Source organism: Drosophila ficusphila, unplaced genomic scaffold, assembly GCF_018152265.1.
Source record: "Drosophila ficusphila isolate 14025-0441.05 unplaced genomic scaffold, ASM1815226v1 contig_106, whole genome shotgun sequence".
In the NCBI taxonomy this organism is placed as follows: domain Eukaryota; kingdom Metazoa; phylum Arthropoda; class Insecta; order Diptera; family Drosophilidae; genus Drosophila; species Drosophila ficusphila.
This window is the reverse complement of record NW_025063993.1, coordinates 2,914,343-2,926,834: the sequence shown is the minus strand read 5'-3', so window position 1 is coordinate 2,926,834 and position 12,492 is coordinate 2,914,343. Positions and strand designations below refer to the sequence as shown.

Here is a 12,492-nt window from a genome sequence, read left to right as displayed (position 1 = left end):
TTGCTATTGATTTTCCAACTACATTCCTTCGCAAACGCACAAAGAGCTCTGCTCAACACTCCTTGTAGATACCCATCGCAGGGCAAAGACAAAGCGCGAAGAAGTTCGTTCGAATTTTTTAAAGAACTTAGCGGAATTCTCACAAAAACAGGGAGAAAATGCATGCCAGGTTTGCGGATCCCGAGCCCGCGTCTCCCGACAGTGAAGACAGAATCGAAACGGAGTCGCTGGAGGCCAGAATCGAGGCGTTCAAGCAGAGTCCCCAGAATATGGCCGCTCTGCGGGAAGTTCTCGACGATGTGGTTCTGCGGGCTGAGGCGGAGGCCAACAGGAGAGCAGTTGAGAGCCAGAAATCGCAACAGGTTGACTACTCTTATTGCATTTCGTTAGAAAACTTACTAAAACATAACTTCATTTGCAGGGAAAGGAAAAGCGACCGAGTAAGTATACGCAGTGGCGTCCCTGTCGTTTTCCTTGGCTTTTTTGGATAGTTTGTGGCTTTTTTTTACTGGCGCTTTACCAGTCCGCTGCTGGGTACTTGGTCGCTCGATACTGGACGGTAGTCCTTGTATCAATCGAAAAATAGATATAGGGTATTTGTGCCTTGAATGGGGCCAACATATAGTAACGACTTAAGCACCAAAGGCATTCGCGACATTGAACTTGCTTTTCTTGTGAGAGGCACTTGTCGCGGACAAAGGATCAAAATTGGTGGTGGGTAAAGTGTGTAGATGGAAATTGTAAAACCTTGGAAACATTCTTGCGCTGGAATAACCTGTCACTATCCCGAACAAACAAATCGTTCATTAGTTTTTTAAATGAATTAATTTAAAACCTTCGGAGGTAATCACCTAAAACTAGTAAGGCAAATTGTATAAGTATTTTCTTTTTCGTCCTAAACGCATGTACTAAATTTCTCAAGGAAATAAAAGCCTAAACCAATGCTTTTGCATTAAAAAATGTTTAAGATCAGGATTGGCTACCAGTATTAGGATCGTGGCACCGACTTACCGATAAAAGCGACATTTAATTCGTTCCCATTTGTTGCTTAAAAGTGGCCTTTATATGAGATAAAATCAGTGGAACCTGTAATTATTAAACGCACTCGCACGCCATTTTCACCCAGCTCGATTGCATGTTCATATTTTGTTGCACTTAACTTGTAATTTGCCTGTCACTGATCTTTAATTTCCTATTTTTGGTACCTTCTGCGCTTCGCATGCACTAATCTCTCAGGTTTCGCCATACCAGATTTTAAGAACGGCAAGGTGGTGAATCGGGCCCGAGGATTTGTGGTGCGGATCTTCGATGCCATTTGCAATTGTGCCAACAACAATGCAGCGGCGGCCACAACGCGATTCAAGCTGAGGAGCAACAGCGGAGGAGGAGCTGGGGCCGGAGGAGGAGGGGCCACTGGAAACGGGAAGCGGCAGCAGTCCCAGGATGAACCGGAGACCCTGGTCCTGACTAAGAAGAAACCCGTTGGCGAGGGGAAAAAAAAGAAGGGCGTCAGCATGGCCGATGATGTTCAAGCCGGCGTTCGACTGATGGACTAGGCAAGCAATAAGATTCAATGGTTGATCCTGCAATGGGAAAACATAATCAAAATTATTACCAGTCCCTCCCTTAACACGAACCTCACATCAGCCACACTGTCCTCCTAAAACTTCTACACAGCAAAAAAAGACAAACAGTATCAATATAGTGTTGATGGAGGTTTATATTTTTAAAGTAAAAGTGAAACTTTAAATTTAAATTTAAAGGTCGATCTCGGTTTTATTTATTTTCTGCGTATGAAGAATCACTTACTTTGCTCAAATGTCCAAAGCACAAAACAAATTCTAAGTCTTCCTCTGAAGACCAAAATTTATCGTATAAGAAACTAATTTTCGTCCGGTGTCGTTTTGCGGAGCCCTTTTGTTTGATATGTTTTCGAAAACCCATCAGAACAAATAGCTTTTATAGGTATACGTACCTTAAATAAAAGTTTCTCAGTTCCACAAGCGAAAGGTTTTGGAAAACATAAACATTTCTCTGAAAAGCATTGAAATTTTAAAGAAATATTTACTAAAAAACGCGTACATATTATGGCATTCCCCGCAAAACGAAGGAACAGGACCGACATAAAGCTTTAGCTGTCTATTTTATTATTTCATAAACCTAAATGTGATCCCAGTTGGAAATGTAAGCAAAAGAACTCGAAGCACAAACAACTTCTAGGTTAGTTAAGGAAGCAGGAAGAAAGAAGATCTTATAGGATAAACACGGTCATAATCTCAGCCGACCTTCGAGGCTTTCCCACGCACAACACAATCAACGGCATTACACAATCCGCAAGGGGATTCATTGCCGATCTTAACAACAGGCCTGTCAGTCTCCACCTTATAATAACTACGATGTATCAAATTAAATACCTACATATATGTGTATACCTAGGTGCGTACCACCAACCTATTTAGATGTGTATTAGTAGTTACAAAATATTTCCAAGCCAGTAACAAACGGTTCAATATACAAGCATCAATGTGTACTGATTTTATATACAATGTACTAACTACTATATACATGTCGACATTATTAGACTCTTAGTTGTTTACACTAACCACCTTCTAAACGCCGCACAGGTTTCCTCCAGCATCCTCATCAAAGTCATTAAACAATCTAAATCCACGACACACACGCTCTAATCGGATATATTTTTGTGAGGCCCTTTTTGAGAGATCTTTAGGAACACTATTCTATACCGAATCCGAAATTTATGAAATCGAATACGACTAATCGCTGGCGAGAGAACTTTGTACACACGTTTGCAAGGCAACCTTTTGTATAAGATTTTGCATTTATTTTGTAACCTCCAAAATGCAAGGATCTCCCTAAGTTCGAATGCGTTGCTAAGCCAATTGAGTATTTATAAATTATAAAATGTATAAGTGTGCATAATGCGAGTATAAAACTGTTGTATTTAGTTAACAATATCAGCAATAAAATGTAACAATGTTTGAAACCAAAAGGTGACTTTTATTTGTCATTTGTTATTTAATAATATCATTTTTAAGGTTTTTTGCTTTAACGAAACAATTGCTTAAATCATGCAAATAACACATAAAATTATATAATACTTATTTATTATTTGAAAATTAAAGCCAAGAATTTAAGAGACCAAACCAAGTTTCTGGATTCATACAACTTCTTTGGTTCCATAGAATATTTCTAGCACTCGCTTTAAGGCCACATGAACTTTCCTTCGCCATTATCTGCTAGGCACTTCGCTGTTTGAAAGACCCTCTCGCACGACTCCTTGAAAGCTTTATCTGCGGGTAATGAAACAGGGTAAGTATTCCTGGTGGATTTGTGGCAGGGACTTACGCGCATCCCTGCAAGCCTCCACAGATCTCCTGGATATCTCTAACATCTCCGTCGGGACCAAGTGTGGCAACTGCGCAAGGGCCTTTGGCGCGTTGAACTCTCCTTTTTTATTTACGGTGCCCGCCATTAGGGACACACACTTAGTATAGCACTAAAAAACATAAAATTAAAAGAACACAATATCACAAATTTCCTGGTCCTACTCAGAACACAAAACTTCCTCAAAAACTTAGTGGGCTTATAGTTGAAAAGAAAACTTAGATCCTTCGCTCACCATGAGATCCTGCGATGGCTGCATATTGAAATCTCCCTTGCGAAGCCGATCCAGATCCTCTTTATTAAGTTTAAACTTGGGAGCACAGCCATTCCGAATCATGTCTAGCGAGGCCAAAAACTGATCCATCGTCATGGCCTCTGCAGGATCAGGCGAGAGGAGCACTAATACCTCCAGGACGATGGCCAAAACTGCGGATGAGCGTCGTTTCCAATGCCTCATAATGTCACCAACACAATATGTCTACTGGACAACGAGTGGGAGACATTTATAGGCTGACTTGGTGGGATGGACACCTGACAATTAAATGGGAAGAATCCCTAATTAAACAACGCACCAACACGCCATTTTCACCTGTGACCGAACCTTTATTGGAGATATGACAGTTTAATTGCTTGTATATTTCCTATATACTTGTACACATATCTGAGCTCAATTTCAGCTCGTGTATACGTTAAATAGTTACAAATGAAAAAGGATTTTTTTGTAACTAATTCAAACCTATAACTTTAAATGAAGAATCTAGATTAAATAATCTAAGCAACGTTTAGCTGATTTTTGCTGTTGTCCTGGTTAAGAAAGACTTAAGGGAGAGTTTGTTAGATTTTCGACAATGCTTTTGTATTTTTTAGCGTGTATTAATTTATTATTTGTTTTTGCAACAAAAACTGTTTCTATGCCTTATGTATCGTTTTTAGTTTGAATTTAGATTCTATGATTGTATAAGACTAAAAGTCCTTTTATTTGCAATCAAATCAAAATGAAAAATTAAAGGATGCAAACCATTGATAACTATCTCAAGTTTAGATGAATATTGAGCTTGAGATCAGTAAATAATATTTCATTTATCATACCTATTATAACAACTATTTCGTTATAATATTACTGAAAATATATTATTTGATAATAATAGATCAATATACATATATACAAATAGGAAACTTAAAATCTTGTATGACAAAACTGTTCTCCGATTCCGGTTTTGGCATGTAATTTATTTATTACTGTTTTGATGTATAAGCGTCAAAAGGCAATTAAGTAGAGAAATAAGCTGTGTAGTTATAAAATCTTCCTCAGTATTTTGAAGATGTTACTTCTATGGAATCAAAACCCACCCAACCGGATCGTTACCGATGCACATCACGTTTTTCTCAGAGAATCGGAGTGGATTATCATGGGCAAATTTCAGCGCCTGGAAACATGTTGCCAAACAAAAGTCAGCAACATTGAGATAATACACGAAATTAGGTCCAAGCTCATAAGCATTAAAGGGGACCGGCATATCAGTGTCTCGCTTTCCAAACTAGTGATAAGCCAATAGCGAAAAGTGCTCGGATTATTTTGGTATTCATAATATTTACTATTTAAGTGACGGTTCCCGTCCCAAAGAGCTTTTGTCTGAACTGAGATACAAGCGACTTGCCCGAGAGCCGCTTCGTAATTCAGGGAAAACCAAAAGTGTCAACGCAACGAACAAGTTCGAAAACAGTGTCCAAGGTAAATCGTAATTTGAGCCGATCTCAGCTTGCTTCCATATCGGAGCAGAAGTTTGTTGGAGAATTTCGCAAATCAGAACTCATTCAACTGGCGACGGAAGCGGAACGAGATAAAATCCCAGTGCATTTGCAAAATATTTTAAAATGAAGGTCTTTCTTTGGGCTTTCTCGGCTTTATTAGGCTGTATTTCGCAGCAGGCATTAGCAAAAACATTTGCCAATGAATACATAGGTGAGCATAAACATCAAAGTATATCCTCTGAAATTAAAAAAAGTTTATAACACATTTATGGATTTATTGAAAATCAAATAAAATTTAAATTAATAAATTTTAAAATCGTTTAGGAATATCCTAAGATTTAAACATTACACTGTTAATAAAATCTTTTTAAACTTTTAGACCTACTAGACTTTAGAGATAACGATGAGTTCCAATGGGGCGAATCAGAAAACGCTCTTTATAGCCACCAAAATAGCAGTGGGGTCGTGAATTTTCTGTCTCAACATCGTCTTAACAAGCGGCAGGCTCCAACCTCGCAATTGTTGGTAGGTTATTCTTGAATGCTTCTATAGGTTTACAATTAAACAATTAAATAATCACAGGAAAACAAGGATTATGGTCCGTGCAGTACTCCTTTGGGGGAATCCGGTCGGTGTCGCCACATTATCTACTGCCGCATGCCAGAACTCAAAAACGATGTCTGGCGTTTGGTCTCCCAGCTTTGTATTATTGAAAAGAGGTATGTGGCTTTTAATAACAAATTAATTGCAAAGCAAGTTCGATCTGAAAATACTTTATCGAGCTTTAAGATATATTTGCAAAGTTTTGAGGCAGCATTGAAAATATAAAATAAAATAATTTAACTGAGATACAAAAACATGAAAAAAATCTAGCTGCGGCGATCCCAAGCTGGTATACGTTTGCAATTAAAACTTAAATGTAAGAAACGAAAATAATTGTTTTATATCTTTAATTGAAATGAATTGCTAAATGGAAAGAATTTAATAATTTTAAGAGAGCTTTATGTCATAGAATGAAAATGAATCCTTAAAAGATAAAGAAAAACGACGTTATAATTTTTTGTTTCGATCTCTCTTATGGGAGCTATCCGATATAGTCCAATAGACTTTTAGACTTACATAACATATATGTATAGTGCGTGCAACTACTATACAACCTTTGGTAAATGTTTATCGATATAGCTTTAAACTGCGGGACTAATAGACGTCTAGTTCGATTCAAACGGTGATGATAATCAAGAAGATATTATATAATATATACTTTATGGTGTCTGAGGTAGACACCTCACCTCACCTTCACTGCGTTGTTAACTTCTGATTGAAATTATAATAGCCTCTGCAAGGCTGTCAATGAGTCAATTAAAATTAAAAAATTAGGGTCCGCATTGTTAAAAAAAATGTTCAAGCATATGAAATAATATAACATATTTTAAACTCAGTTCTATAGGCATTTGTTGCACAGAGCAGGCGACCAGCAACCGCTTTAGTCCCCAGATCGTGACTAATCCGGACCAGGACGAGCCGCGCATCGTCAACCAGCCTGAGCAACGCGGCTGTGGGATAACCTCCAGACAGTTCCCGCGGCTAACCGGCGGACGACCTGCCGAGCCGGACGAGTGGCCCTGGATGGCTGCCCTGCTGCAGGAGGGGCTGCCCTTCGTGTGGTGCGGTGGTGTCCTGATCACCGACCGTCATGTCCTCACTGCTGCCCACTGCATCCACAAGAAGAGCAAGCAGGACATCTTCGTTCGCCTGGGCGAGTACAACACGCATATGCTGAACGAGACGCGGGCGAGGGATTTCCGCATTGCCAACATGGTCCATCACATCGATTACAATCCGCAGAACTACGACAATGATATTGCCATTGTCAGAATCGATCGGGCCACTCTGTTCAACACATACATCTGGCCAGTTTGCATGCCGCCCGTGAACGAGGACTGGTCGGATAGGAATGCCATTGTCACCGGATGGGGCACCCAGAAATTTGGCGGACCTCATTCAAACATCCTAATGGAGGTAAGACTACATTCTGTTTATTTATATACATTGCTTATTACTATTCCGTAACCATATCATTGTTGAATTTATGGTTTCCCAACTTTTTTAGGCAACGACATCTTTTGTAAGACTATATTCTTTTTTATAGGAAGTTCAAACTAATATTGATTCATTTTAATACAAAAATATTTTAACGACTTTAGGTTAACCTGCCGGTGTGGAAGCAGTCTGACTGCCGGGCGTCCTTTGTGCAGCACGTTCCGGACACCGCAATGTGCGCGGGATTTCCAGAAGGCGGTCAGGATTCCTGTCAGGGAGATAGCGGAGGTCCACTGCTCGTGCAGCTACCCAACCGACGCTGGGTTACCATTGGCATCGTGTCCTGGGGCGTCGGCTGCGGAGAGCGCGGACGTCCGGGTATTTATACGCGTGTGGATCGCTATCTGGACTGGATTCTGGCCAACGCAGACGTCTAAAGTATACGCAGTTCTGGCTTCTGTTCGTCAGTACATTCAATTTACTTGGCATTAGTTTATCAAATGCTATGGTCTAAATACACTAATTAACCTGATAACGATCGATATCAATAAACTATGAACACCCGTACAACCCCCAAGCTAAGAATACGATTAAGGCTGCTTCGACGCCTTGGCGGCTGCCGCACTGGAAACCTTTTGCAATGGCTCCTGCTCCACTACGTTGTCGGTAGTCGTTTCGGTGGCATCGGCAAAGGCTATTTTGTAGACATCATCGTAGGTGGTGGCGAAGTGTACTTCTAGACCCTCGGTTATATACGAGGGTAACTCCTCGAAGTCTTTTTTGTTATCCACAGGCAGGATCAGACAATTGACTCCACTTCGACGGGCCTGGATTAATATGCATTGAATTATTAAATACTAAAACCTTTTTTGTTCATTCTTTAACTTACTGCAATGGTCTTCTCCTTGATGCCACCCACGGTCAGCACTTTTCCTTTCAGGGACACTTCACCCGTCATTGCCACATCTTGTCGCACTGGCTTGCCAGTGGCCAAAGAAACCAAGGCTGTGATGATGGTAATTCCAGCACTGGGACCATCTTTCGGTGTGGCTCCTTCAGGAACATGAAGATGAATGTGTCTGTAAATAATATGTAATATTATAATAATACAATATAAAAAATATAATATGAACCCTGGTTGGTATTTAAAATCACAAATGTTTTCATGCTTAAGCTAGCGCTGTATGGGTATCACTTGAAACTGCCCAATACAAAACCACCTGTCCTTTTAGTTTTAATAATCTTGACGATCATAAAAAGCAGAAAGTACATTTTAAAGGCTTCAGAGATTTACCATTTATAAAATTAAATTTAACTGAGCTATGCAAAATGTTAAGAAAATTAACGTCTTTTTGAAACTAGACTAAATTAGTGGTAAAGACACTTATTCGAAAACCAAAGTTAGGTTACTCAACTACATAAAAAAAAATAACTTAAAATCAAAACTTACTCCTGCTCCAAGAATAAATTCTTAGGATCAATCGTGTTCAAAAAGTTTCGTGCTACAGTTAAGGCTATTTGGGCCGATTCCTTCATGACATCTCCCAGATTGCCGGTGATGTGTAGAGTTCCACTGGCAGAAGTCGCATCTGTTTTTTCCGAATGTCGTATGTGGCGCCTGGAGGTTTCGATATAGAGTGAAGAGCCCCCCATGGCCGTCCAGGCCAAGCCCATTACCACGCCTACCGGTGTGGTGGCGTACATGCGATCTGAGCTGAAGATCTGCTTGCCCAGGAATGTGGTCAGGTTATCAGCGTTCACGGGGAAGTGCTCGCCCTCCTTCTTCACCAGTCGGAAGGCCACCTTGCGAATAACTTTCTCGATATGCTTCTGCAGATTTCGCACACCGGATTCCCGACAATAACTGCGGATGAGCATATTTAAGGCATCTTCGGTAATGTTAATCTGCTTATCCGTTAGGCCGCAGTCCTTCATGGCCTGAGGCATTAGGTACTGTCGTGCGATGGCGATCTTTTCCTCGGCAACATAACCAGACATCTCGATCAACTCCATGCGATCCCTTAAAGGCTCAGGGATGGTGTCGATAACGTTGGCTGTGCAAATAAAAAGTACTCGAGAGAGGTCCACTGGCACATCCAGATAGTGATCCAAGAAATTGGCATTCTGCTCAGGGTCGAGGAGCTCGAGCAAAGCAGAGCTGGGATCTCCCTGGTATCCTCTAAAGGATAATTTCTTATTAATTAAATTTCTTCGAGTCTGAGGCTTCAACTTTAACTTACTTGCCGATCTTATCGACCTCATCGATAAGCACCAAGGGGTTTTCTATCTTGGTCTTCTTCAGGCACTGAATCAGCTTACCAGGCATAGCGCCCACATACGTGCGGCGATGACCCTTGATTTCAGCTACGTCCGTCATTCCTCCCACGCTGAAGCGGAAATACTCTCGGTTCAAGGCGCGAGCAATGGACTTGGCTATGCTTGTCTTTCCCACACCAGGAGGCCCATGAAAGCACAGGATCTTGCCCTGCGTGGTGCCCTTCAGGGAGCTGACGGCAATGAACTCCAAAATACGCTTCTTAATATCTTCCATGCCATAGTGATCATTGTTCAGAATCTCAGTCGCTTTCTCCAGGCAGAGATTCTCGGTACTTATAACGCCCCAGGGCAGAGAGGTAAGCCAGTCGAGGTAATTGCGGGTAACGCTAGACACAAAGGGATATAAGTTATAAGATAGTAAAACCTAATTAATTAGAGGTTCTTACTTAAACTCAGAGCTGTGGCTCTCCAGGAAGTTCAGTTTGGTCAGCTCTTCGTCAATTACTGTCATTATACTTTCGGGAACGACCTTATCTTTCAGTTTTTCGCGATACTTTTCACCTATAGCATCCTTGTCATCTTTTTCGATTCCGAGTTCTTTTTTGATAACCTTCAGCTGTTCTTGAAGTATATATTTTCGGTGCTGCTGTTTGACCTTCTCCTCCACTTCGCGTCCAATTTTTTGTTGCAGCCTCGACAGTTCCAATTCTTTTTTTAGCAGAGTAAGGGCCAGCTGCAGGCGTTCTGGTATCTAAAATGAAGTAGCCTGTTTAAAATGTTTCTTGTGCTTAGGTATAAACAAAATTACATCCGTTTCCTCAAGAATCTTTTGGAGTTCAGCTGGCTCTCCAGCGGAAAGTGAAGCACCTAAATCACATAGGTAAATAGGATTGTCGACTACGCGTTGGTTTTGATGCAGCATCTGCTGGAGACTCTCTCTGAAATAATGTGTATAAGTTAGATAAACATAAAAAGTAATCAAAGTCTTGTGGGGGTACCTATACAAGGGATTCATTGTGATGATATCCCGTAGAGTCTTAATGATCTCCTGGGTCAACGCCTTGACCTCTTCAGTTTGTTTGTAAATTGGCTGCTTTACATTCTCTACTTCTACAATGAGAACAGGAGGGGCGCTTTGCGCGGACTCAGAAGCACCTTCTGCAGCGCCTTCGGCCTCTACTTTTTTTCCTTCCGTGGGAGGCTTGGGCGAACTTATAGACTCGACTTGGCCTGATTTTAGAGGCGGTTCTAGAGTCTGAGCTTGAACAATTTCCTCAGCGGCCGCCGACTCGCGTAATTTTCCAGCCCGGCTTCTGGGAACCCGGCCACGAGGCTTTCGGGTTGCCTCGGACCTGGATTTCACTGGCGCCACCTCCGCTTGATCAGTCGTTTGATCTTCAGCTGGGATTTGTAATTTAACATTAAATAGTGGATAATGCAAAGTTGTCATTTTCACTAAGAGCAGAAACATATGTCACAACAGTTGGGCGCTTAGTGTGTGTCTGATTAAAAAGCTTACCGGGTTTGGGCACATCCTCGACCACCTGACCTGTGATCCGAATGCGCCGGTGGGCCACCACAACCATGCGCAACTTGTCTCCCAGATCTTGTAGCTCCTGGATTTGTGCAAATGTGCCGAGGCTGTAGACATCATTTAAATTGTGAATGAGTTCCTCCTCGCCATCAGATTTCTTGAGAAACACGCCCACATAAGGTTGATTTAGCTTTACTTTACGACGCAGCAGGTCCATGATTATAGGATTGGATACCTGCAAACCGTTAAATTTTGTAAATTAGTATATGTTTTTTTTTATAAAGATCAGTTAAGCTAACTTTGAATATTTTCTTTTTATCTGTTACATTAATAAGACCATTTTTTTAATATGATTTTAAAGCCATTAACGCCCAAAGAGCATTGGGACGCTTTTATTGTTTCTACAATTTAATCTACTCTACTTATCTAGCTCTTTCTAGAACATCTTTAAAAACAGATAAGAAAGCGGGTTTTCTAAATTTCACTTCAATAACCCAGGTCGGCTTTTAATTCTTAATAAATTTACTATAAACTTAAAACAACTTAAAGGTTTCTGAAATTTAGTTAGCTAGCGTCTTTCCATCATTGACAAAGCATACATCTACAATTCAAGTACTTCTGTTGACAAATTAGAATTTTAAGACTGTTTCGGAATTCTATGATCAACTACTTTCTTCAGAGACGAAATAACTTTACCTCCACAATCTTCATGAAGCGCGGAAAGAGGGGATTCTTGCGCATGGCCAGCAGCGGGACATGTGGCCAGACATCCGGCACCGCCACCGTAGCCGGCAGCTGGGGATCTCGGTCAGACATCAGCTCAGGGCCGTGGCCCTCCGACATCATGTCCTCGTCGGAATCGTCCCTTTTGCGGCTGTAGAAGCGCTGCACCATTAAATTGGCTCCATGAAATCGCTGAAGGCGCGTTGCCCGATCCCGGCAGTACTGCATCAGGGAACTCTGGGCGGGACGGTTTCGTGTCCACACCGACGTCGAGGCGATGCCCCGCATCAAGGGACGCACTCGAATAGCGCGGGCTAGCATTTCGATGACAATTCCCACTCGCAATTTACTTAGAAATATCTAGAAATGGTAAAAAAAACAATTTGCAGTCCAAATGTGTGAGGAGTGATTATGTGACGGCTGGTGAAATGACAGCTGCTGGCAGTGTTGCCAAACGATTTCTGGTACTACTGCACTGTGTGACCATCTTAGTAACATTGCAGAGGGTTTTATAATTTTAGTCAGAAGTTTGCAATGCAGTGGTACCGACTCAATAAATGCTTTTGACCAGCATCAAGTGAGCATATTAAGACATGTATGCGCAGGTCCATCTGTTATTCTAGGTTCTCAGTTTTTAGGCGACTTACTAAAACTACCAAATTTGTATTTATTTGTATATGCTACCATAAGAATGATTGAAAAATAAAACTCACCTTACCACTTTACCTAAATACTATCGGAATAAAAATTTTTTTGTTGTG

The 12,492-nt window shown here is 41.1% G+C and overlaps 4 protein-coding genes across 7 annotated transcripts; 2 read left to right on the top strand and 2 right to left on the bottom strand.

Annotated features, from left to right (window-relative positions):
* Positions 1-41: 41 nt before the first annotated feature.
* Positions 42-3,010, top strand: LOC108088932. Of its 3 annotated transcripts, XR_001771252.1 has the most exons (4): positions 42-362; positions 422-440; positions 1,237-2,436; positions 2,625-3,010. XR_001771252.1 is itself a non-coding variant. In XM_017186956.1 (3 exons), the coding sequence occupies exons 1-3, from the start codon at positions 159-161 to the stop codon at positions 1,554-1,556; spliced, it is 528 nt and encodes a 175-aa protein (XP_017042445.1). In that variant the 5' UTR covers positions 42-158; the 3' UTR covers positions 1,557-3,010. The 3 variants fall into 3 exon arrangements, 2 of the variants coding, with proteins under 2 accessions (XP_017042445.1, XP_017042444.1); XM_017186956.1 differs by having other exon boundaries at positions 1,252-3,010; XM_017186955.1 differs by having other exon boundaries at positions 1,237-3,010.
* LOC108088933 (general odorant-binding protein lush) lies at positions 2,998-3,862 on the bottom strand. Its single transcript, XM_017186957.1, has 3 exons — positions 3,641-3,862; positions 3,367-3,517; positions 2,998-3,311 (listed from the first exon to the last, which is right to left on the bottom strand). Exons 1-3 carry the CDS (start codon positions 3,860-3,862, stop codon positions 3,223-3,225), a joined length of 462 nt encoding a protein of 153 aa, XP_017042446.1. The 3' UTR covers positions 2,998-3,222.
* A 1,099-nt stretch (positions 3,863-4,961) lies between these two features.
* LOC108088883 (venom protease) lies at positions 4,962-7,774 on the top strand. The gene is made up of 5 exons (XM_017186880.2): positions 4,962-5,368; positions 5,537-5,682; positions 5,740-5,876; positions 6,597-7,176; positions 7,362-7,774. Exons 1-5 carry the CDS (start codon positions 5,281-5,283, stop codon positions 7,632-7,634), a joined length of 1,224 nt encoding a protein of 407 aa, XP_017042369.1. The 5' UTR covers positions 4,962-5,280; the 3' UTR covers positions 7,635-7,774.
* On the bottom strand, positions 7,653-12,192 carry LOC108088882 (lon protease homolog, mitochondrial). 2 transcript variants are annotated; one of them, XM_017186877.2, is made up of 9 exons: positions 11,705-12,192; positions 10,994-11,243; positions 10,473-10,929; positions 10,283-10,412; positions 9,921-10,225; positions 9,438-9,860; positions 8,648-9,376; positions 8,087-8,276; positions 7,653-8,024 (listed from the first exon to the last, which is right to left on the bottom strand). In XM_017186877.2, exons 1-9 carry the CDS (start codon positions 12,050-12,052, stop codon positions 7,788-7,790), a joined length of 3,069 nt encoding a protein of 1,022 aa, XP_017042366.1. In that variant the 5' UTR covers positions 12,053-12,192; the 3' UTR covers positions 7,653-7,787. The 2 variants fall into 2 exon arrangements, with proteins under 2 accessions (XP_017042366.1, XP_017042367.1); XM_017186878.2 differs by having other exon boundaries at positions 10,473-10,875.
* Positions 12,193-12,492: the final 300 nt, after the last annotated feature.